Source organism: Thunnus maccoyii, chromosome 12 (assembly GCF_910596095.1).
Source record: "Thunnus maccoyii chromosome 12, fThuMac1.1, whole genome shotgun sequence".
In the NCBI taxonomy this organism is placed as follows: Eukaryota; Metazoa; Chordata; class Actinopteri; order Scombriformes; family Scombridae; genus Thunnus; species Thunnus maccoyii.
This window is the reverse complement of record NC_056544.1, coordinates 11,561,912-11,586,734: the sequence shown is the minus strand read 5'-3', so window position 1 is coordinate 11,586,734 and position 24,823 is coordinate 11,561,912. Positions and strand designations below refer to the sequence as shown.

The following is a 24,823-nucleotide window of genomic DNA, read 5'->3' as shown; positions in this document are numbered from 1 at the left end:
CTGTCATGGTTTAGTCTCTTCCCAGTTTGCGCCACTCATTTATAATCATTTGAATGTAATAACATGGGAGGCACCTGAACAGCAGCCAATTATGCTCACAAGTCATAAAGTCAGCAAACAATTATTTGATTTCATTGATCTAACTTGTCTTTGCTAATATTAGCCACCGCACACTGCTGGTCAGAACAGACCAAGTGAGGCTGCAGCAGCAAAATCCCCGAACATATTGAACTGAAACAGGGTGTATTTGCTTATGATTTGCATTTTTGATTTGTAAAAGGAAGAATGTGTTATTTATTTTTTCAAAAGTTACATAGTATCTCTTTAATGTCAACAGGAACAGAATATGCAACAGGCTCATACTCTTTAAGCTTAACATCAGTGAAGCACAAGACCTGAAATGTTAAATGTTCCAGACATGTTTTAAGATGTATATAAAATACTCTACTTTGAATAATAATTTGTGTCTGATATGTTTGTTTCCACAAAAAAGTTCAATTATATGTTAAATTCCTTAAAATGGCTTCTCCCTCATTAAAAAAAAATCCAGAATCTATGAATATGCAAATATTGTTCATTTCATTTTTTTTTTTTCTTCAAAAGTTTAACTGCTGGTCACACGATGTCTCCTACTTCACTGTAAAGTTTAATTCTCAGTGTTTTTATGCACTGGAGGCTTCAAGTTTCCACATCACACTTGTCTAAGTTAAATATTGAACCAAGATTGGCTTCCAAACTAATTGTGATGTCACAAATCACACTCATAGGCCTGACTCTTAAAACTGGATTTTCAATGAGTGCAGAGAAACTTTCCACTTTCAGCAGATGAATGTGAAAACAGCCTTCTGGTGTCAAACTCTGCACATACATCATTCTGCTCAGTGAAGCTCAACCATCCGACTGAAGGAACAAGAAGAGAAACATATTTTTGAGTGGAGGGAGACTTTAACATCAGTGAAGCAAAAGACCTGAAATGTTAAACTGAATGTAAATATGTGTTTCCTGACTGAATATTAAAGGTTGTTTGTAGCCTATTCAGCATTTTAAATGATGATAATATATGTTTAAAGTTGTCTCCAAACCTGTTAGTAGCCTAAATCATATCAGTATGTGTTATTTGACACCACAGTGAATCAATTAGGCTGCTCAGCGTTTTCTTTGTTGCTCATGCTGAGTAAATGGTTTATGAACCGTGGCTTTGAGCAGGAGACGCCTCTGGCAAACATCAAGCTGCATCATTTTATCAAAGAAAAGCAGAATACACCGGAAGCTGTCAGAATAAAGGTACACCTGAGAAACACTTACTGAGAAATGACTGGATACAGAATTGTGTTTTTTATGAAGAGATGTCAAATATTCATCTAATTTGTTTGGTTAATATGTTCTGATCGAGTCATGTATTCAGTACATTCATACGGTCAGCTGTTTGTGTCGTCTGTGTCACATGTGTTGTGTCGTGTCTCAGTGAAAAGAGCTTTTGGAGAACAAAACACCTAAAAGTTTCCAAACAAATTATTTAGATGTTGGTACATCAGGTTCAGATAATCTTCAAATGCAAAGTGTTGTACAGGGTTACAACAGGATTAAATTGTGGTTTTATGTTGAAGGTTTTACTCGCAGCTTCCTCTTATCTTGTCTAACACTGTCCGACACTTAAACTGTGTCACTGAGCGTCTGTTTCACCTTCTCTCTGCGGTGGTCGGTGGGATAAAGCGCATCAGCAGTCAGGCTGAAACAAATGCGCAGTTTCTTTCAGGTGGATTTTTATCTTTCTGTCTTCAGGATTGATCCCTTCATCATTTCAACAGAGCAGGTGAGTTATTTTAACTGCTTGAACCACAACTTTGTATGTTTCATTGTGGAAATGATGTGGCTGCTTCTGTCTGCGCTGGTCTGTTTGTTTTCAGTCTTCTTATCTACAGAGACAATTGCTCCATTGTCGTAACTGTATGTTTGCTTTTATTTAAAAAATCTGCTATTTATTGATGTAGGCTACTCACTGTTGACTTTTACAGCTTTGTTAACTATATATGGCTGTTTTATTGCCTCATTTATTGACTTAGTTTTCCAGAAATTATGTTAAATGTAGCGTATTGTTCCTAGTTTTGCTGTAACTTATAAATTACAGGATGAACATGTTTGTAGCAGAAGTAGAAACACTTATCAAATGTGGAAAATATTCTGCCTGCATTATGTTGTCCATTAAACCCTCAGATAGTTTATGCTCATCTGGTTCACATGGTTAAAACCATATAAAGTGGTTGGACTGAGGCTTAAAGATCCCCGCCTGACATGTTTAAAGACATAAAAAATACTCTATTTTGACTTATAATTTGTGTTTAATGTTTTTTCCACAAAAAAAGTTCAATTACTTCCTTGAAAATGACATGTCCTCTTTCCCCCTTATCGCAGTTTTCAAAAGTGTAACTGATGGACACGAGATGTGTCCTACTGCACTGTAAAGTCCATTTTCAGTGTGTGAACACTGGAGGCTTCAGGTTTCCACATTACATTTATGTTAGTTGAATACTTACCAGTGAATGGCTCCAAAATAGTTGTGTTGTCACAAATCATGCTTGTAGGTTCACACCTGTAACTCGGATTTTCAGTGAGTTCAGAGAAACTTTCCACTTTCAGCAGATGAATGTGAAAACAGCTTTCTAGTGTCAAACTCTGCACATACATCATTCTGCTCAGTGAAGCTCAAACATCCAAGAAGAAAAAAACATTTTTGAGTGGAGGAGGACTTTAACTATTTGGAAATATCTGGGGTTTTTTTTTGTCATCTTCATAATTTTCACCTTTACTCTCTTCCACAGCAGAATGGACCTGCTGCCAGATGTATGGAGGCAGGACTACTGGCTTCCTCCAGGTGTGACCTGGAAAGACATGGAACAGCTGGCGGACTCTGACCGACCACAACCCCAGGACCTTCTCATAGCACTGCCCCTCGCACTGGGCTTTGTCGCCCTGCGCTGTGTGTTTGAGAGGTACAGCACACCTCATCTGTTTGTTCTGTAACATCCCTCTTTTAAGACATATAAATTCAGCTATTTAAGAAACACAATCATCTGAGGTTATTGTCACTGAAAAAAAAACAGTAATATTTGACAAGGTTTCAAAATATCACACACAATTTCCTGATTATGACCAAGCGTCCAGTATCTATTGGAGGACGCTGCAGCCGCATGAGCTGAGGGGCAGTGAGCAGGTGTTCTGGCTGAACGAGCTTTGTTATCATAAGGGAGAAAAAGGCTTTGGGGACTAAGAGACAGACAGAGCGAGAAAGAGAGAGAGCGTTAGGACTGTGTATGTCTAAACAAAGGATTTCAATGAGAAATATTTTACATTATAACTGTAGACATAATCCTGTTTACATGCACATTGTTGATTTTCACCTTAAACTTGGACATTATTTCCAAAATCTAATGAAACATGTCCAGTTATCAACTTAAAAAAGAAGAACTATAAAGAGGGAGTGAACAGTGCAGTGAAATACACACACACACACACACACACACACACACACACACACACACACACACACACACAGACTGTCTTCAGGCTTTTTGATTGGTTTCACTGTTTGTTGTTGTAACATTCACAGTAGTATCAGTGTAATCAAGTGTAATCTTGCTGTTATATCATATCTACCCAATATTCTCTCTCAAGGGGATGAATAAAATTTGATCTGAAACACAAATATATGTCGAGCTTAGTGGTATATACGTTGCTTTTGTCGCCCTGACTCTCCCGCCGTTGGTTATGTCATTGTGTGTGTGAATTGTCTTTTGTTTGTTCTCCTCGCCTCCAGGTTTTTTGCCCCACCCATAGGCAGATGTTTGGGGGTGAAGAATAGATTACAAGTGACTGCTGCCCCCTCCCCGAAGCTGGAGTCGTTTTACACCCGGCAGAGCAGACAGCCGACACAGGTAAGTCTGAAAAGGCCTCACGCACATGCTCAGGTTATATGGCAGCATATGTGTTTATTATGAGCACACTGAAAATTGATCAAGATGAGGATCAGCTTGTAAAACTCAAATGTTCATCTTAAGTATCTTTCTCCTGCGAGTTGTTCTGTGTGAAAAGCACAGAGGAACATGGGTGTTGTGATGGTAACAAAGCCTCGGGGGGGGGAAAACACACCACCACACTTACACATGGCATCATATTGTGTGTGGCGAACTCTTCATCTTCATCATGTCACCCTCACATCTCATAATTCTCTTTCAGCTTTTGGATAAACAGGAAGTGATTGGAGAAAATGATTCATATTTGCGTTTTTCTCCATAAAAATACAATAAAACTACCAAAGATTGGGAGAAATTTAGCGTCACACACGTCACATGACCAAATTTAATTAATCCCAGAAGGGATGTTTGTTTAAAACATGAAGATCATTAATCTGTTTGAGCAGCATTTGTTCAGCTAACACTAAGACATTTTCATGTTTTATAACTTCACACCACGGTCTGTTTAGTTTGTGGTGAAGTTGTGAAGATCTGAAATAATAACATGTTCTGCTTCTGTTTGTTCCTTCTGTCACTTCCACATTTACGCCTGCCGTTCTCGCTCACATTCGACTCTTTCTGCTTTTCTGCCCTCCCCGTCTTATACGTCTCCCTTGTCCCTTGATTTCAGAGCGAAATTGTTAGTCTGATGTCACTGTGTGGCAAAACCCAGAGGCAGATTGAGACCTGGTTCCGCCTTCGCAGGAACCAGGACAGGCCCTGTCAAACCAAGAAGTTTGGTGAAGCTGCGTAAGTGCGTCCCTTCATCATCTGCTGCAAAACTCGGAGCTTGACCAATTTTGTCAGATTTACCACTGCAAAAAAAAAAAAGTCTTCCAAGCTTTGGTGATGTGTGTGGTGCCCTTTGTTTAAACGTTAAATATTTCTGAACTCATGTATTGTCTTTTTTTTGCAGGTGGAGGTTCTTTTTCTACATCACAGCTTTCATGGTTGGACTGGCATGTTTGATTGATGTAAGTTTGAGTTTCAAAAACATTTTACAGCAAATTATGTTTTTATTGTTGCTAAAAACATAATTTATCAGTGTCGTTGCTATTCTTTTGTACATTTTTACTGTTTTTTTTTTTTCTTCTTTTTTCTCTACAGAGACCCTGGTTCTGGGACCGCAGTGAATGTTGGCGGCATTACCCAGTGCAGGTGAAAACTACTTTAAGCTGCATGTTTGTTTATGATGAACCTGTGATCAGTTTTTAAAGGTGATCTGACTGAAATCTTTGGGAAATTTGTGGGAAACAAATTAAATTTGTTTTAAAGAGGAAATGTAAAACAAGAGTATAATGGTGAAATAATGTTTCCTCATTCATACTACAGAGAGAAATGACTGTCCTGTTAGTTTAAACTCAGCCTATTTCTGCTCTCACAATATATCACTACAACCTCATTCTAGGGCTGCAACTACTGATTTTTTTTTCTATACTGCTCTAAAAATGTCAGAAAACAGCTGTTTCAGTTTCTCAAAATACTGTGCATTTTTAGTGTCTTTGTAAAATGCTGACATAGCAGAGGATGGTTTCGATCCATCGACCTCTGGGTTATGGGCCCAGCACGCTTCCGCTGCGCCACTCTGCTACACACCCCAGATGGGACTCGAACCCACAATCCCTGGCTTAGGAGGCCAGTGCCTTATCCATTAGGCCACTGGGGCTGCTGTAGTCACTGTTCAATGCGTTTACACTGTAATCCTTGTTAAGTCATTTTTCTATGAACAGGAATAACAGTCTTTATATGAAGTAAAACCAGGGAATCATGAAAGTGTTCAGTGCCTGTCTGACACTGCAGACTACTTATCTGGTCAATAACAGAAAAAAGTGCCCATTACAGTTTCCCCAAGCCCAAGGTGAGGTCTTCAAATGTCTCATTTTGTCCGACCAACAGTCCAAAACCCAAAGATATTCAGTTTACTGTCAGAGAAGACAAAGAAAAACTGCAAATATTCATATCTGAGAAGCTTGAAGCAGGGATTTACTTCACTAAAATTTAAAAATGATGAATCAATTATCAAATAGATGAATTGACTAATTGTTTCATCTCTTTCGTTTATTGTGCTTTATAAACAAAGTTTGATGATATGGTCATTCCTATTCTATATTTGTAGCTATATTCTGAACAATTGTTTAAACATCACTACATTAGGTCACTTTTTATTGACTATTTAATCACGTTTTCTCCCTCAGCCCATGGAGCGAGCTCATTACTGGTACTACATGCTGGAGCTGGGTTTTTATGGCTCTCTGCTGCTCCGGATCTCTGTGGACATCAAGAGGAAGGTGAGAACCTCAACGTTCATTCATAAATCAAACACAGCTGATTCCCTCCAACACACAACACATTTTCTCTTTAGAGAAGTAAGTGAAGGTGTACATACACTATATATTACTTTATGACTTACACTAACTTCACTGAACACATAGTTAATAAGTAACTGTAAAAACTTAAATTCTTCTGTTCACATATGAAGGTCATTTTGTTCTACTGAATAGCAACTCTACATGTGCTTTCTTGGTCAGGACTTTAAGGAACAGGTGATCCACCATTTAGCCACCATGTTCCTGCTCAGTTTCTCCTACTGTGCCAACTACATCCGCATCGGCACCTTGGTCATGCTGCTTCACGATTCCTCTGACATCCTGCTAGAGGTAACAAAGAATCTCACGTACTGTCATGCTGTGCAAAAAATGATTTTCACGAATGTGTAGATGAGCACTATCTGCTTTAATGTAACACTGGTGGGACTCTAAAGAATAATGTGTACCATTAAAGTCCACATGGGACCTTTTAGTAGAATTAGTCTCAATAATTTGTCTTCGTTAGCCATTTTCTACCTCAACCAAAGTAAGAAAAGCTGGCCGTCTGAATTTTGCAAACTGCAGTCAGAGGGTCATGCTGCACTTGAGGCTGTTCTTAGACAGTTAGTATCTTCCTGCAGATCTCTGTAGCGGCCTACAGGATGCTCTTTTTATTTCAGCAGGAAGATCCTGTGACTGAGTCCTGATAGCTAAAGGGACTTGAGCAGCGAGAGGTCACCTTTGTTTACCTGCACCAAACAAAAGACTGTGCATGACAACAAGGTTCAAACATATTTTAACAGTACACTTAGTAAAACATTGAAAGCAAACAACACACGGCAAAGACAACAATAAAGACATACTAATAATGCTGATAACATTGCAAACATGTTATAGTGTTGGTCTGTACTGTGTAGAAGTTTGCTCATGTTACACACTCACTGTCATTGTGAACCGCGCTGACATCAAGCACACATTCCCTGCTCGTGTTTATTTTCACCTGGCTGAAGATATTATCTTGTGTATTGTGTCTTTGATCAGTTCAATCATACCTATTTTTTACAGTCTGCCAAGATGTTTAACTACGGCACCGGCTGGAGGAAAACATGTGACACGCTCTTTGTTGTGTTTGCTGTGGTCTTCCTTGTGACTCGACTGGTGATTTTCCCCAGCAAGTAAGATGTTTTTCCATTTTTGCTCATAACATGTACTACAACTACTTTGTAAATCATGTGTGACATGTAAATCTATTGACAAAAAAAAAGAACAATTTATACTTACAAACAATTCTTTGTTGATGTGCAGAATCATCCACACCACCCTTGTGCTGTCCATGGAGGTCTTTGAACCCTTTGCGGGCTACTACTTTTTCAATGTGCTGCTAATGGTGCTGCAAGCTCTTCACATCTTTTGGGCTGGATTGATTTTACGCATGGTCTATAAGTTCCTGAAAGGAAAGGTGAGAGTCAGACTCAGCAGTATTGATGAAATTAACTATGGGGCTTCTCTGCAATCCTTGTATAGTTGCTTTCATGTGGAAATACTGTTGAAGTCTGTTTCATCCTGCATCATTGATTAGTGTTTCCCTTCACCTTAACCCGAACCCTGTTTTATCCCTAATCCCAACCAGTTATCACTATGATGTATAACCATAATCTAAAATAAGCCCTAACCTCAACTGTGAAGGTTATAGAAGACACTATTCAAAGAGGAAAGAGACTTTGATACAGTAATTTATGGAGTCTATCCCTCATTTAGATGTAAAATCTAACATTAGAATAGTTTATAGTCTTATATTTCAAATCTTGTGCTTGCTTCTGCCCTCAGCTGGAAAAAGATGAACGCAGTGATGAAGAGAGTGAGGTCGAGGAAGAAGAGGAGGATAAAGGAGGGGAAGAAAGTGCTGATCATGAAGGAGATTATAGTTGGGAGAGAAGTAAAGACACCCTGAACTCCAAACTGTCCATGCTGACCAACAGCTGTGTCCTTAATAACTTGACCAACCACAGGGCCTCCGTAGCCGACAGAATGCGTAAAGCTCAATAAAGACGTTATGTTTTTTTTCACATTTAGCCTAAGTGTTGCTATTTAAAGGTCAAAACAGCCATGGTTTACAGATTGAATAATACAAGATGGATGTGATCCATTTCCCTGTGGACTACAGGTCATGTATACTGGCGTCGCTGTGCTTCTCTTTCAATTCAGAGTGGAATTAGACAAGTAAAGAGTGAGAATGTAATCATGAAAAAATGCTGATATAGCAGAGGATGGTTTCGATCCATCGACCTCTGGGTTATGGGCCCAGCACGCTTCCGCTGCGCCACTCTGCTACACACCCCAGATGGGACTCGAACCCACAATCCCTGGCTTAGGAGGCCAGTGCCTTATCCATTAGGCCACTGGGGCAGCTGCAGATAACAGTGGGCCAATGTGCACAAGTCAGTGTTAAGTGCGTTTACACTGTAATCCTTTTTAAGTCATTTATCTATGGACAGGAATAACAGACTTTATGTGAAGTAAAACCAGGGAATCATGAAAATGATCAGTGCCTACCCAATAAAACTGCAGATTGTTTTCACACTGTTCTCATTCGGCAAGTTAAGAGAACACATGATTGAAAACAAAATGGTTGTAAATAAGTAATAGCACAATAGCACAAGATGTAAACTAGGTAGCTAATGTACACCTCAGTATAGACAGAAGTGGTTGTTTAAATATTTAGAAATCATGGAACAGTCACATTCATGCAGTAGACAATTAAAAGCTGGAAATAAAGTCATAATTTTACTCTTTCTATGTCTGTCTTTTGTGATGCCTGAAGACATTGATATTTGATATGTGATTCTACTGTTTCATCCACTGCTCTTGTGTGATTTTGAACCACTGTCCATCATTAGACAAGTCTGTAAGTGTCAATTTACTACTAGTAAATAAACCCTTAAAATAAATTTTGCTTTTCATATCATTGTCCTCTTTTAATTGTTTTACATTTTCCATTCTTTCCATTCAAATGTTGTAATAATCACAGACCGTAAGGTGATGCTGCATAACTTCTTCTGTACCACAGCACCATCTGGTGGCGACCAAAAGAACAATCGCAGTCTGAGTTAAAGTCTACCTGTAATAGATCTGTAACATTATATTACCCTGTATATAATAATAGTTTCATTTATTGTGTAGCCTAATAGAAATATCATTAAGAAGTAAGGTACATACAGCTACTATTCATTTGATAAAATTTAGTTGAATAACTTTAATGACATTTATTTCATGGCCATTTAATGCTACATGACTCCGAATAGGTCTAACAGTACACGACACACCCACTTGGTTAGGTTTAGGCATGAGCAGTGGGATTAGGGTTAGGGGCCAGGGGGGTGTATCATGTAGTAAAGTGGGTGTGTCGTGTACACATCCATGCTCGTGTTTCTCAATGACTATGTTAAGGTAAATGTCACTAATTGAAATTCAAGTGAATAGGCCCAAAACTTGCATAATTTTGATGCCACAGGTGTGAGCAAGACAGACATGTCTCACCCTGCAGAAAATTCTCATTCTCTGATGCTTCGCCAGGACAGAGGAAGTTGCTATAACTTTATTATACATGCTCCGGTCGGGCCAAACTTTACATGTTTGTAAAGTCAGACCTGTCAGCTCAGGTCTGGAGACATCTACATGTAGATGCACCAACGTGCGCAAAGGTGCGAAGGCCCGTTCAACGCTGCTTGCGGCTTTAATTGTGATTTAATTTGCTGGCTTCTCCACTAGAGGTGACTTTCGTACTATTTTTCATTAGTTATACGAGTTTTGAAACAAATTAACATATGCACTGAACACCTTTCCACGTTAATAGTCAACCCAACACTCGCAGTCAGCGCTAAATTGAATTTTGTGGAAGAACCGCTGACTCCGCATATTTTAGGAATCAGTAATAAATATGTGTAGTTACGGTTATGAATGTGACTAACATTTTGTCCGTCAATTCACTGTTCATTTTTAGCTCATTGTGGACTGTATCTTAAGTGCATTTTTTATGTTGACTGTTACTAATTTAGCCAGCGTTAAATCATAAATCAGCGTGTCGCATTCTCACCTGAATGCTAAGTTTCTGTTTATGCTAACATTAGCTTAGCTCTTTTTCGACAGTCTGGTTAGCTCTGAAAAGTTCACAGTTTAGGTCACACGTAACGTTACTCACCCCAACCCATGTTTTTCTCGCTTCGTGTTAGCTACTATCTTCTAATATCTCGTGTGCCTTCGAGTTTCTTAAAATTATTTACGGATTTTTGTACGTAGCCTACGATCAGCCAACCGCAGCCTCTCATAACCGTTAACGCTGTTAGCGCGTTGTAACTGCCACAAGAGGGCGACACCGCAGCACCAGTAGATCCTGCTGTACAGTAACTTATGGTACAATGTTTTAATTGTTCATGTGAAATGTATATGTACAGTTGACGCCGCTTCTTAACTTAACACTTAACTTTTCTTTCATATAAATGTAACTTATAACGTTACAGATATAGAAGTAACGTTATAAGGCTTTTATAATTTATTATATACATCAACATTTAAAAACTTTGGTGACGGAGGATTAGGCCATGAAAAAACCCTTTCTTCTCCCTTTCTCTCCTTTTACGTCTATTACCCTCCATCCCTCCCTTTTTTTCCTTCGTGATCTCCCCTTAACAATGTATTGATTGCTATATTGTGGCGGATCAGGTAACGCTTTTGACTATGGTCTATAAGATGGTGGTTCGATCCCACTCAGAAACATAAATATCTGTTTTTCTTACTGTAATAATTAAAAAATATATTTTTCCTATTTTGATTGTTACAGTGTTGAATCAGTCTAATTGAAGTCGTCTTTCCCTGCATGAAATCTTCTCTATCATTAAATCTTACATGTCAGCACCTGCGAGCTACACACCAGCTCTTCTCCATCTGTGCACGTCAGCTAACAGATTCATAAACCTGGATGAGTTTGTTTCACCTCTTAAGCACAGACTTGAAACTATTAAGTTCCTGTTTTTCTAAGCTGCTGGTGAATGGTCTCGATGTAAGTGCAGATTTTATTTCCTCTAAAACAATCGTTTTTGTTAGATTTTGGGGAATTTATCATACGTGAAATGTCGTTTTAACTGCAGTATTTGATTATTTTTTGTGTTTTCGGCTGTGTAACTATCAGTATGTCACTTAATACATGTGCATAAATGTAATTTTGAAGAGAATTTATGCGTGTAAAATAAGTATGATACTGTGAATGTAAGCTATCAGTCAGCAATAGTTGTTTAAAACAGCCTTCTGGCAAAAGTGGAGTATTGCAGATACAGTCACCTGGATAGTTGTTCTAATTATGAGGAAGTAACTTGTTATTAAAAGTACAAGAACACTCCAAGCAACATGCTTTTATGTCAGTTGTCCTTTTTTGTGTTATTATGTTTGTTGACCAATCATAGACTAACACATTTCTTGTCTTCTTCATAGTAATTGAAGATGCAGATTTTTGTGAAAACACTGATGGGTTAAACCATTACCCTGGAGGTGGAGCCCAGTGACACTATCGAGAATGTCAAAGCCAAAATCCAAGACAAAGAAGGTACTGTTCAAGTATGAGAAGAAGTAGGAGAAAATAAAACTAGCCTCTGTGATATCCCCTAATTAACAGAGTGGTGGTGTGTGTTGTTCATTATCATCATTGCATAATCAGCAAGTGTGGCGCATTTTATTTTTTCTTTCAAGCACAAATTCCTGTGTAACTTCATTATTGATTAACCTCAAAGGGATACTAATCTCTCCTGCTTTATTCACAGGAGTTAAATATAATTTTGGTAACAGTGTAGCATCCTATCCTCAGACGAGATCTAACCTGATAAAATCTGCTGTATAATTGTCCAAATGTCATGCGTCACTCTTTCAGATTTAAATTTAGAGAGTGAAAAGAAAATCCTCTAAATTGAAAGGCTCTCACTGACAGTATCATTAGTCTAACCAGGCAGATTTGTTGCGTTAAAGACATTGTTAGAACAATTGAGCGTTGTGTTGGATGCTATGAAACTCTTCTGATGATCTCCAATCAACAAATTACTGACAGAGCAACCCAGGACAGACATAACAACCTACACATGCCTTTAACATTTAAATTCATAAAGTAATTTCTCTTTTAAATTAAGACCGAGCATCTCCTGTTGCATGAGAGGAAACACATCATCAATTATATATGAAGATTTCCTGCATCTCCATGTTTTTGTAAATGACTGAATGGTTTCCAGATTATTTCATAAACATTCAATTTACTTCTCAAATGTACATGTAATTATTTCCAATGACAGTGTGCCATATTTTACCTTAAACACCAGTGTTGATCTGATAGTCTGTGATTTTTTTTGTACTATACACATATAAATAAACATACTCTTCACTCTCAAATAAAGATCAAGAACAAGATATATTAGATTTTATTGGTTTCCCAAAACCTTTTAATCTTATCACACCAAATACAATGTAATAAGGTTCTGTCCATTATCACCAATCTTAAGGATGCTATTACTAGAACTATTTAATTAAAGAGGAATTGTGTAAGTGTGCATGTAGTGTAGTTGTACATGAACCAAAGGTCAATTGTTATCAGCAGGATTTAACTCAACGATGTAAGGAAAGCTATTATATACTTACAAGTACGGGCAACGTTCCCTCATTTGCAGGGATGTCATTTGTGTTGCAGGTGTAACCATTTAGTGACTCTTCATACCTGACACCTATTCACACTTTTCTTTTTTTCCCCCGAGGTATCCCCCCCTGATCAGCAGCACCTCATCTTTGCTGGCAAACAGCTTGAGGATGGACGCACCTTGTCGGATTATAACATCCAGAAGGGTAGGTGAAACTTCCAGCCAACACTGATGTGTAAAGGTAGAGAGAAGTGATTGTTTGCAGCCTTTTTCATCAGTGTTGCATGATGAATATTTGCCCGTTCCTTTCTTTCCCTCAGAGTCCACTCTCCATCTGGTCCTGCGTCTCAGAGGGGGCATAATTGAGCCTTCTCTAAGACAGCTGGCTCAAAAGTACAACTGTGACAAGATGGTCTGCTGCAATTATGTATACAAATCTGGTACGTTGTAATAGTGCGACTGAACTCATTCTCACAGAAAGCGGGGAGCATGTGATACCCCTAAACAACAGCCTGTGTTGCATAACAAAATGCAAAATCTAGATTAATGCTTTTTTTTTTTCTACTTTCATGCAAAATTTTAATCGCCAAAAACAGTGGTGCTTAAACTGTGGGGCTGGCCTGTCCTGGAGGGCAGAGAGCCATTGCAGGGGGACTCATAATGTGAGAAAACTGTGGAACAAAACAACATGAATTTGGCTGAAACATAACATAGTTAGGATCATAGCAAGTGGCACATATCAGGTAAAGGTTTTGTGACACTTTAGCAGTCATGTCAACCTGATAAAAGTATTTTATGTTAACTCAATGGAAATCTCTGCAGTTAGCTAGACAGTAATTTGACAGTATTAATTGCATTGCTGTAGTTAACGTCAGCCAATCAAGCTGTCGGTTGAGAGTGAATTGGTATTACATTGGTCATAATGTTGTGATGAGATGGCGGATGGAAGTAATGTATATAATGCAACACTAACTAACGCTACATGCTGGGTGATTGACATGGTTGAGTTGGCTGAGTGTTGTTGTGCTGAAGCAAACTGGAGTGTACTGGGAACACATCTGTCACACCTGATAGAACTACCAGGTTAAAATCCTGAGTGTCTAGCTTCACAGCACTGTCTTGGCCAATGTTACTTTCTTTGTGTGTTTTAAGAGCAACCAACTACTCACTATAGTCAACTAGTCAGTATTTTGGTCTAATTGATTATTCCTCCCATACCAGGTGCTACACACGCTTGCATCCACGCGATGTCAACTGCCGCAAGAAGAACTGCGGACACACCGATAACATTAGACCCAAGAAGAAGCTGAAGTAGACAGCTGGAATCAATGATCAATATTGTCAAACACTTTGACAAGCAAGACAGATAATAGTTGGTTTCTTTTTACAGTTGTCTTCAGAATATTTATTTGTAATATTTTTTTATTTCTAGTTGTCAGCTAATTTGTAGTCTAGTTTAAACATGATTTTTTTCCTCTCACATCATAAAACTGAATGATGTGATTGGACCTCATTTGGAAATGTATCAAATGTAAAAGTCTGGAGGCCTCATTCATAAAGAAGTGATTATAATACTTTTTTTTTTTCAATTTTGATTCAATTTGACTTTGAAATGTAATCAGTGGCCAACATATCAGCTTGTGACTGCACTGTGCAGCTTCCTGCTGTGAAAGTGTATGTAAAGGTAGTAATGAGAGAGGTTGAAGCTCTTTAACTTCCCCCCCCAAGATTTATCCTGCTGATCCGGGGATTGAACCGTCAACCTTTGGTCACAAGCCTGCTTCTCTAACCTTATAGTACAAATGTCATTCTCCATGACAGCACCTGTGGAACACGACCAAATAAGTGACGATCAAAACAAACCCATGAACTGGACTTACATAGCACCACATTACAACCCTTAAATGAACATGAGGTGTTCATGGTGGTTTCTAACACTGAAATCTTTCTGTTCAGTGTCCCTTGAAGTTACAAGTAAATACAAATCAATTTTATTGACTTCCTGAAATCATTTGGGTTACTATTATGGCAGAAATTGAAGATCATGTACACAAAAAAGTAAATTACAATCAGTGACTGTATTCTTTGCGTTTATTTCCAAACTGTCATGACAACAGCTCAACATGATTGAGAAATAGAGCCGACATGACTATTCACAACCAATCGTTAAAGTAGAACAGTAAGGCTTGAAAAAAACAATACAACCAGCACATAGACTATGTTAAATTCAGTATGTGTGATAAAAAGACTCAGTGAAGTAGACATTCTGTTGTTTTTTAAAATAAATTCATTACTCATACAGTACACTCACACTCTCAAGGCCTATGGCATACTGTCCACAGCTAAAGGTAACGTGCAGAAAAATGACAGAAGGCATAAAGTATCTTAAATTTCCTTGGTGCGCATCACGTCGATCAGAGCAAGACGTTTATTAAGATGTGAAGCTATCATAAGTAAGTTACTAAGTCAGTGGTTTGTTAAGAGATGATACACAGGACAATTATTCAGACCGAACCAGTCCGAATATCAGTTAAACTTATCTGTAAGACTAAGTGATGACTTAAACTTCTTAATACATAATAACATTATAGCATTATTGAGTTATATCATTTGGAAAACACTTATTTATTCTAAATGTAATTATTTAATATGTCTCGTCTGTTAACGTACTTATTATTTAAGTTATTGTGAGTTATCTTAGTGCTAAAGATTCCTTATGAGATTAAATAAGGAAGTGATAATAGCTGTTGAAAGACCTTATCAATGACTCTCACATTTGATCTTTGGTGTCAATATTCAGATCTACTATCTTAAGTTCAAGTCGTGTGTCCATGCCTTTTTTGACTATTTTACTGACCTTGCATAATGTTCTTACTTATTCCTGTGGAAAAGCGCCGGCCTCAACCACTGTGTCTTTCACTTTGTACAAGTGTACTCAACTTACTATGTTCAGTATTTGTTTGATATTATAGCTGCTACATTATGAATGAGCGGCTACAAACACACATTACAATGTGAATTAATAGTAATTAACTATTGTCTTGTATGCAGGCTGTTAAATAGGCAAATATTCTAAGTAATTTTGTCCCTTTTTAATTCACTTTTCACTCAGTATATGGTTCCTTTCCCTATTTGCATGGATTCATTTTGTTGTAAATATCACCTGTCAGTTGAAAAAACAAGGCCTCTTATCATTCATATTGACACTGTATTTCCACTGTGTTTTTTTTTAATACAAAAGTCATACTTATGAAAAACTACAAGCACCAAGTCTCAATATTAAACATCTAGCACTCTTAAGCACTTACCTTAAAGTTGGCTTATTGCATTGAATGTTAACCCTTGAAAGCAACACGAAGCGTTACATTAGATTGGACAAGCAATAGCCGCTGCTTAGGCCAACATCTACAGTATGTTGTTGAGTACGGCACAGCCACTGCTGCGGCACAGACATGGAGTAACCTTCCTGCAGCTGAGATGGTTCTTGTGCTTGAAGAGGACAGGGACCAGCTCCATCTTGTTGTGTTTACTCCCCGCTGCGTCCGCCATGGCAACTTCAACCCTGTCAGTCTGTTCCATCTCTCTCGTGGGTTGCATTTCTCCATTTTTCCTTTTTACTTGTCGATGAGTTTAACCAGGCTCTGGCGGAGGTCATTAAGGTCAAAGATCTTGATGTCCAGTATTTCGACAGCCCTTTGGATCTCGTTGTCCGTGCGATCTCGGTCCTCCAGAGAGTTACTCAAGTTTTGCTCTGTGTTCTGGATGCGCCGCTCTAAATCCGAGTTACGCATCTCCATCTCCTGCAGTGAAGGGGAGACAAACAAAAATGTGACTGTTAACGGATTTACTTCACTATTACTGAACAAATGTTACCAAAATGTATGAAAGAATGTCCGTTTTCCGTAATAATCTCACTCCTACCTGCAGTCTGTGTATAGCCTCGTCCCGATCATGTTCCATCTCATGGTACTCTGCTTTCTTGCTTTGCAAAATGTGAATTTCCTGGAAAGAATGAAAGGTCTCCATCAGAGTTCTGCTGATGTATGATGATCTCCTTGATATCTAATATCTGAATCATTCATCAGCACTTGTGATATTCACAGCGTCTTACCATTTCTGGCTCAAGCTGATGATAAAATGAAATATTAAAGTACCAACCTCATCTTTGGCCTTCAACAGGGCCTCCAGCTCCTCCAGAGACTGGGTCAGCTCATCCTTCAGCAGGTCACTAGGGCCATGGCCTCCGTGGGCCTCCAAGTCTGCCACCTTACCACACACACAAACAAACACACACACACACACACACACACACACACACAGAGAGAGAGAAAGAAAGATTTAATGTGACACAGCTTCATAAAAAATTTGGTAACTCTCACTTCCCATTCAAACTTCTTTTTCTGTTCCACATAAAAGGTGCAGACCAAGGTGAGCTTCAATTTCCCCGTCTGTCATAAGTTTTATTCATCCAAACATTTTTGACAACATCACAGTGGTGTCAAACTGGAACCTCAGAAATCAACCTGCTGATGTCAAGATAGAGTAAAACTTCTGATGAATAAGGCATGGTACATTAAAGAGTCCTGTTAAGTTTTGGTAAGTTTCGATGATCTACCACTACTACCTCAGCACTCTATATCCTGAAAATTAAAGCCTAATGACAAACATTGCAAACAAGCTAATAGGTCTAAAAACTGAAGATACCCCGTACACAGCAGTGCCTCTCTCCTGGGTGCCAGCTGATGCAGGTTAAATACAGTGAATCAAAGAAGTATTCCAGTGCACACCAGGATATTAGGATTGACACTTTTTTATTAACGGGTTACATTGAAAAACAAAATGTAACCCATTAATAAAATAATGTCAATCCTAATATCATAGTGTGTGCTGGACTACTTTTTTGATAAGCTAGTAGGTCTATTAATTTTACCAATATCAGCAAACTTGCTAACATGCTAGTCACTTCCAGTGTGAAAATCTATGCTAACTTTATATATCATACTCTACTTCATCTGGTTGATAGCACATTATAAAAGTCTTGTGCAAAACATGAATTAACATGAATTAACATATCAGTAATTAAGACTTGGAGTCTACAGCCATGCTAGCTGCTTTGTGAGGCTGTACCATATGGTATATATAGTATGTGCGGATGTGTATAATGTTTACCATGTTTAGTGTCTTAGTTTAGCATGTTAGCATTGCAAATATTTGCTAATTAGTGCTAAATTCAAAGTGTTGTTCAAAGCTGTGGCTGATGGGATTATTATTAGATTTGTGGGGTATTTGGCCATAAACCATGATTGGATGAATTAAAATGTTGACTTGATGATAGATGAAATGTTGAGGGATCACCAGTTATTACACTTCATCCTGAAGCGGACATGAATGTCTGAACAAAATTTAAAAGTAATCTATTCAATAATTGTTGAGATATTTAACTCAAAAGTAGAAATATTAACCTCATGGCGGCGCTAGATGAAAAGTCAGGGGATCACCAAAGTCAGTAGGCTTCATCCTCTGGGGAACATGAATGTTTGTACAAAACCAAACAGTAATCCATCAATAGTTTAGATTTTTCAGTCTGGACCAACCAACAATGCTATTCCTAGAGCCACACCACCAGCACGGCTTAAAACATTGTATTTCCATAATTATGCAAAGCTTCTTTAAGACAATATCGGTGATCTTAGTGTATGCATAGAACATGAACAACAGATTAATCTGCCCTTCGTAGAGATCAGGACCTCTCAACACAACCAAACAGCTAATCACCCTCCAGGATTCAATTTCCTGGTGAGAAATCTTGGCCTCACCTCTCTTTCAATTTCATCTGCACAACATGACTCAATTTTCCCTACTCTACTTACAAGTTAAAACATGCAAAAACTTCATCTACCGCTAAGATTCGTCAACAGGCAGATGAGATACCATTATCAGGTAAACAGGAATGACATTATCACTGCAGTGTCATCTGGGCCCCATGAATCAGAAAAAATAGAAGGACACCTCTAAAAATGCCCCCGTGTCTGAAAGAGACAGGCTGGATTATTTTAAACCGTGTATAGTTGAGACTAGGAGGCGCAGTAGAAAGAAGGAAAAAAAAGAGAGAGAAATGAGTGGATGCCAGCTCCCTCTGGTGATTTTTCATTTTTTCCTAACTGGGGCATTGAAAGTAGGATATTGCTGTCCTACAAACCCCTCTCACTCTCACACCCCCCCAGAGACGTGAACCATTTTCAGCCACCTGGTCCCCACCCTGAGATAGAGAGAACGAGCTCGGTCCAAAGGAGATAGAGTTCTCACTTGTATGAATTCATTTGTTGATGGGAACCAAAATGGTGAAAACTGTTGAAATATCCGATGAGAGAGAATTAAAACGTAGTGGTCGATACTGTAAAGCAGGGCTATAATAGAATGGGATCAAGCTATTAAAACGTTGAATCAGAGAGGTTTGTAATTGTCAGCCTGAAGCGAGGTCGTTCCCAAAGGAATCAGCTACCGGCAAACCTGAAAATACCTTTTATTGATGAGTGGGGATAGGGAGGGCAGGGGCATATGCATCCACTGGAACCTGAAAGGTAATTCAAGTGTAAAACCCTCTCGAGGCTCAGTGTATTTAGACTGAACTCCCTCGTGGTGAAATGTGACATTGCCATGTGAATATACCACATAGGGTGGTGAGTGTGAACCATTTCAACCAGCACAGAGAACACCTTGATTAAAGCTTTTGAGGGAAAATGCCTGCAGCACAAGTCCTGTCAAAGAATGATGAAGTGTGTTACCAGCCTGACTAACTTGCCCCTTTTTTTCTTTTTTTGAACAAGTACTTTCAAACGAAGGAAATGAATTGTCTGAGAACAACGACCCAATCAAAACCAGCATGACCTCTCTCGTGCAACACGGTCGTTCCTGAAAGCAACGGAGTGACAGACTGCGTCACATCAGCCTCGCTTTGTTCTTGTTTGAGCAAGGCTTTCCTTCAGCAGTTACCTGAGTGTGTCTGCTCCTGTTACAAAGCTTCACAGCTCCAGCATTGATAATTAGGTGTGACCTTAACCATCAGCTTCTGTCCGCAGGTTGCTACAGAATGAACAAGGACTGAGCTACACAAGAGGCTGAAGGAGTTCAGAAGCTACGAGAGAGAACAACTACTTTTCAGTATAACTCCAAAATGCATGAAGCTTTTTTGGGCCATGATCTGTTTCTACAGTCACCTCTGGTGCTAGCAAATATGTCTCTATATTACATGTTATGGACAGTATTGAGGTCAACTTTCCTAAAATGCTTTTCACGTAACAGCTAATCCATCCATCCATTCTTTAAACCGCTTATCCTGATCAGGGTTGCAGGGGGCTTCAGCATATCCCAGCATGCATTGGATGAGAGGCACAGGTCTATCAGTCTATTACAAATCTGACACACACCTGCAGGCAAGTTAGAGTTTGTAATTCACATGAGATGCATGTCTTTGGGCCACTGGAGGAAACCAGACAATCCAGAGGACCCAGGTCTTCTACTCTATCTATTATTAAGTAAAATTGTTCAATATCAATCAAAGCGTTTGGGTTTTGTACTGATGCTCAGTTACCTAGGCAACCATCATTGTATTTACAGGACAGGTTCTATAGTATTACAGTGTTAATATATTATAACTACCCCAACAAGTCCCAAATCTGAAGGTAATCTCAGTTTCCTCTTCACCCAAAAATGAAAATTCTGGCTTAATGTTGAATTCACAAATACGCATCATACCAAGTACATTTTGTTTATTGTTTAGATATAAAGCATATCCAAAAAATAATTTAAAATATCATTAACATAACTGATTAAAAACAACATTCCCCATTATTCTGCTGTTTTAACAAAACAAAGCACTGAATCATTCTAAAAAAGACGACACTGGTTTAGGCCTTCATTTAGTTCTTTCAATGTGAAAATAGTTGCATTTTATGACTTTTTAAATTTAGAGGGAGTGTACGTGGAAGATATGAAGGCAGCACTCTTAAACATGGAATATTAATTATTGCACATCTGATTGTACTAATTAAGTAGTTTGGCATCACAACACTGAAATATGATGTTCATAGTAACTTTATAGTCGTTGTTTGGTAGCTGTTTTGATGATGGCTGACATGAAGCTGTGCTAATTATCTCAATGTATGTGATGCAGACACACAAAGTGAATAAGTACATCAATTTTCACTCTGGAATTATATTTGGCTTTGATTGTGCTTTTCTGTACCTGAGTGTCAGACTGAATAAAGCAGAGCGTCACCTGATCTCTGAGCCTCTCTGTCTCCTCCTGATATGCCGCCAGCTGTTTCTTCCACTGCTCCACGTTAGCATTAGCCTCATGCAAAGCTGCCACCAACTTGGAGTTGCTGTCCTGCAGGGTGAAGAGCTCAGCTTCCAGGTTCATCTCACAAATAGACCTGAAAAACATGCACATAAATATGGAAAGCATTGATACACGATACGCAGCTAATACTATACAGCGTTTACCTCATTATATAACAACAACCTTAAGTGTAACTTAACTAACACAGTTTACACAACTGTTTTATTCAAAGTGCAGCAGACTGAAAAGATGGGTCAGAGAGGAGATTGACATGATCATGATCTCTAGAGTTTGGATGAAATCACAGCCTGGTTAACACAAGCACAGAGCCACTACTGCAGCCTGCAGCAGCACACCTACTGCCCAGAGTGAAGGTCATCTCACAGGTCTTACAACAAAGCAAATATACACTCATTAAAATGCCCAGAGAGCAAACAACAAGACCAAAATGTTCCCACAGTCATGCTCTAATCTCAGAGGGATGACTGTTTAAAAGTCATCTTCACTGAGAGGCTGATTGTGGCATTCAAAGGCCACTTTAAGAGTACTGACAAGGCCTTTTTAACCATGCTGGATCATTAAACTCAAGACATTTGTAAGCATTAGAAAACTGGTATAATACATGAATAAAACCAGTAAATTTGGCATCGTAGACTCTCCTGTTTTTCACATTTTTTCCCCCTGTCTCAGCAGACCTTGGTTCTAGATAAAAATGTTGTGAGCATAAAGTGTTATTATCTAGGTAGCTTAAATTTTACATTGGACTGCATATACAGTCCCAATATAGGATATACTCATTGTATATATTCACAAGTAAAACAGACCTCTTCCCAGGTTATGGCTGCACTTATATGCCACTTCTACAAAATATATGCAATAAACTGTATATGAGATAATTAAATTATATCACATTCAATTAATTTTGTTACAATCGGCAGAAAATATCAACAAAATTCTCTCTTCATCTTTGATTCTTTGGCCTCCTTTCTTTCTGCCTGTCTACATCTAGAAAGCTTGAGGTTGTCCCATGGCAACAGTTTACCATGGTAACCATTCAGAAGCAGCTTCTGGTGTAATAATTGGACTGTGGGATATAAAAGCATTGTGGGTGGCTCAAAGGGCTGAATGAAGGGATGTTTACAAGCTTTATTTGATGCTATGAGTCAACACCTCAATAATGGCCTCTTCATGTCCTAGAAAGCTTAACAAATCGAATGACGTCCAACTGTAATTAACCCAAGAAATGAACACCATGTTAATACTCAGAGGATTGTGCCTGGAAGGTAAATTTAAAGGTAACAGATTACCTGCTCAAGTATAATCTGATGGATGACTTGACATTTGTAGCAACCTCATGAAGATCACTATGTTCAAAATAATATACTCTCCAAACTGCAATTTAAATACCATTTGTTTGTTACATTGACTATTGGTAAAAAATTGCATAATTACTAAGCATAATACCACTAATCTCTCAAAATGTCAGTCTCCTTCAAAGATGTATGTATTCTGTCTCAACAAATGTGACTTCCTGTTTTCTAAATTAAATGGATGAAATACTGTAATACATGACGTCTAAGCTTTGTCTTTGACCCTGCTAGTGGAGACATGACAGTATGACTTGTGCTTAAAGTAAAGAAAAATACACTTATTCACTTTCTCACCAAGAGTTAGATGAAAAGAAAATGACTCTTACATGGAGCCAGGAGCTGTTAGCTTAGCGTAGCATAACGACTGGAAACAGTGGGAAACAGCTAACATGGCTCTGGCCACAATGTCCGCCTACTAGCAGCTCCAAAGATCAACACCTCTAAAGCTGTAAGACCACAAACTGTCTTTTTAATATTTAGATTTTTGTATCAGATTAAACAAACTTACGTATAACGTGTACATTTGTAAGCATTAGAGTTTTGTACTTTTTGATTTGGATTTTGTCCAGGTTATGTTTCCCCTTGCTTCCAGTGATTATGCTAAGCTAGGCTAACTGGCTTCTGGCTCTAGCTTAATGTTTACTGTACAGACATGAGAGGTATCAATCTTCTCATCTATCTCTTGGCAAGGAGGTGAATACGCATATTTTCCAAAAGTTCTTTTTAACTTTAAAAAGAATTCTGTACCAAAAGCCAAAAAAATCCCTCTGAGCTTTCAGCCACACCTCATGGCCTTCATCAGTTAATGGAGTTTGCTCAGTCGTCATGGAGATGGTTATCACTTGTCATGAGACTGAAATTCCATACTTAGGTATGATAACAAATGAACTATCTCTATGACAACTCAGCAAACCCATCCACTGATGAAGGCCATGACACATGGCTGAAAGCTCAGAATAAGTTCCATTAAATGGACCTTATGCTAAGAATGTTTTTATATCAAACTTCTATTTCCAAGGTCAATAATGAACCTTGCATGTTTGTGAACAAAGAAACAAAGTGGGAGATAACGTCTGAGGTTTTTCTTCTTGTTTCTATTAGTCAAGTTTGTCTGCAGCAGAGCAGAATGGATGTTTACAATGGAGGAGTTTTAAAGAACAAGTAGGAACAAAATTACCAAACTGAAACCAGATTCTTTCCTCCTACACAAAACAAGCCCTTCACAAAGGGATTCCTATCACCGTGTTTAAAGGTTTGAACAGAAAGTGAGATTGGACTCAGAAAAAAAGAGTGTGTGTGTGTGTAACTAAGTTACCCTTCAGAGAGCATCTTTTTAATGCGCTCCTTCTCAGAAGACAGGGTGATGTCTGCGCTTTGGCTGCGGAAAAGCTTATCCTCTGGTCCGTTCACACACATCACCGGTGGAGACTGGAGTTCGTCCGAGAGGTCCTAACAAATACATCAGTAAATGGACTCTTCCTAATATTGCACAGAGTATTAGGAATGACAGAATCTCAATGCTAAAATGGATTTTCAGAGAGGAGAGAGGCTGCTTCTTTCATGAAAACTACTTTTTACACCTGAAATAACCAATTCACAGAGTCCACGTAAAAACTACGCCATGTTTACATTAAAAAACACACAATTAAGTAAAACTTTACAGCAGAACTACTTTAAAAAGAATAATATTCACTTTCTCTTTGGTGTTTCAGGTCTTGATGGACTCAATAAATATCTAAATTGTTATGGTGTCTGTTTTGGTCTGATAAAATAATAGCTTAGCCAACTTGAAGGCTCAATTTCTAGATTCAGAGCTATCTGCCCATCACAGCGGGTATAAATACAGTTAAAATTCAGAGACAGACAGACAGAAAAATAAAGATATTTTTGTGCCGAATAACAACTCAGCATTTCAGGAGTCAGAAAGTAAAACAACAATGAAAGACTCACCTGTGAGAACTATAGAAGAAATCCAGCAGGAGGAAAAAACAGACAAAGACACATGTCATCACAAAGAGCATCATCCATAATGACCTTTTTCAAAATATCACAACCACACGAGTACTTAGCTGTGTGATCAGTTGTGCAGTGTAGCGCTACTTAGCAAGAGTTGAGCACTATTAATTGA

The 24,823-nt window shown here is 38.4% G+C and overlaps 3 protein-coding genes, 1 long non-coding RNA gene and 4 other non-coding genes across 22 annotated transcripts in view; 2 read left to right on the top strand and 6 right to left on the bottom strand.

Moving 5' to 3' along the window:
* Positions 1–1,689: 1,689 nt before the first annotated feature.
* LOC121908154 (ceramide synthase 2-like) lies at positions 1,690–8,607 on the top strand. 2 transcript variants are annotated; one of them, XM_042427928.1, is made up of 11 exons: positions 1,690–1,813; positions 2,823–2,990; positions 3,815–3,932; positions 4,642–4,760; positions 4,927–4,984; positions 5,118–5,168; positions 6,206–6,298; positions 6,539–6,667; positions 7,382–7,491; positions 7,622–7,775; positions 8,144–8,607. In XM_042427928.1, the coding sequence occupies exons 2-11, from the start codon at positions 2,824–2,826 to the stop codon at positions 8,360–8,362; spliced, it is 1,218 nt and encodes a 405-aa protein (XP_042283862.1). In that variant the 5' UTR covers positions 1,690–1,813; position 2,823; the 3' UTR covers positions 8,363–8,607. The 2 variants fall into 2 exon arrangements, with proteins under 2 accessions (XP_042283862.1, XP_042283861.1); XM_042427927.1 differs by having other exon boundaries at positions 2,820–2,990.
* Positions 5,529–5,600, bottom strand: trnam-cau. Its single transcript has one exon. It is a non-coding gene; the product is annotated as a tRNA-Met (tRNA).
* On the bottom strand, positions 5,604–5,676 carry trnar-ccu. The gene has a single exon. It is a non-coding gene; the product is annotated as a tRNA-Arg (tRNA).
* On the bottom strand, positions 6,190–10,602 carry LOC121908164. Its single transcript, XR_006099185.1, has 3 exons — positions 10,515–10,602; positions 7,598–7,763; positions 6,190–6,278 (listed from the first exon to the last, which is right to left on the bottom strand). It is a non-coding gene; the product is annotated as an uncharacterized LOC121908164 (long non-coding RNA).
* Positions 8,575–8,646, bottom strand: trnam-cau. The gene has a single exon. It is a non-coding gene; the product is annotated as a tRNA-Met (tRNA).
* trnar-ccu lies at positions 8,650–8,722 on the bottom strand. Its single transcript has one exon. It is a non-coding gene; the product is annotated as a tRNA-Arg (tRNA).
* On the top strand, positions 8,679–21,266 carry LOC121908162 (ubiquitin-60S ribosomal protein L40-like). 12 transcript variants are annotated; one of them, XM_042427944.1, is made up of 6 exons: positions 8,679–9,763; positions 11,226–11,372; positions 11,801–11,912; positions 13,102–13,189; positions 13,305–13,424; positions 14,206–14,558. In XM_042427944.1, exons 3-6 carry the CDS (start codon positions 11,883–11,885, stop codon positions 14,292–14,294), a joined length of 327 nt encoding a protein of 108 aa, XP_042283878.1. In that variant the 5' UTR covers positions 8,679–9,763; positions 11,226–11,372; positions 11,801–11,882; the 3' UTR covers positions 14,295–14,558. The 12 variants fall into 12 exon arrangements, with proteins under 12 accessions (XP_042283878.1, XP_042283883.1, XP_042283879.1 ...); XM_042427945.1 differs by lacking the exon at positions 8,679–9,763 and adding an exon at positions 9,949–10,017; XM_042427951.1 differs by lacking the exons at positions 8,679–9,763; positions 14,206–14,558 and adding exons at positions 10,001–10,086; positions 20,064–21,266.
* LOC121908155 (homer protein homolog 3) overlaps positions 15,058–24,823 on the bottom strand; it is an 18,225-nt gene continuing 8,459 nt past the window's right edge. The window contains exons 6-11 of one of the 3 annotated variants that reach the window (XM_042427929.1): positions 24,646–24,654; positions 24,011–24,144; positions 21,263–21,419; positions 17,143–17,250; positions 16,906–16,986; positions 15,058–16,784 (exon numbers count right to left, since the gene is read on the bottom strand). In XM_042427929.1, coding sequence (XP_042283863.1) covers positions 16,599–16,784; positions 16,906–16,986; positions 17,143–17,250; positions 21,263–21,419; positions 24,011–24,144; positions 24,646–24,654 — 675 coding nt within the window. In that variant the 3' untranslated portion in view covers positions 15,058–16,598. The remainder of the gene's footprint in view (positions 16,785–16,905; positions 16,987–17,142; positions 17,251–21,262; positions 21,420–24,010; positions 24,145–24,645; positions 24,655–24,823) is intronic. The other 2 variants (XM_042427931.1, XM_042427930.1) reach the window with 2 other exon arrangements.

What these genes read in the sequence shown, in the direction of transcription:
- LOC121908154 (XM_042427928.1), top strand. Translation starts at nt 2,824, where the DNA reads ATGGACCTGCTGCCAGATGTATGGAGGCAGGACTACTGGCTTCCTCCA. An exon ending in CTGCGCTGTGTGTTTGAGAG is followed by an intron (nt 2,991 to 3,814) that starts GTACAGCACACC and finishes CCTCGCCTCCAG; the next exon opens with GTTTTTTGCCCCACCCATAG. An exon ending in GGCGGCATTACCCAGTGCAG is followed by an intron (nt 5,169 to 6,205) that starts GTGAAAACTACT and finishes TTTCTCCCTCAG; the next exon opens with CCCATGGAGCGAGCTCATTA.
- LOC121908162 (XM_042427949.1), top strand. Translation starts at nt 11,883, where the DNA reads ATGTCAAAGCCAAAATCCAAGACAAAGAAG. An exon ending in CAAAATCCAAGACAAAGAAG is followed by an intron (nt 11,913 to 13,101) that starts GTACTGTTCAAG and finishes TTTTCCCCCGAG; the next exon opens with GTATCCCCCCCTGATCAGCA. An exon ending in GGATTATAACATCCAGAAGG is followed by an intron (nt 13,190 to 13,304) that starts GTAGGTGAAACT and finishes TCTTTCCCTCAG; the next exon opens with AGTCCACTCTCCATCTGGTC.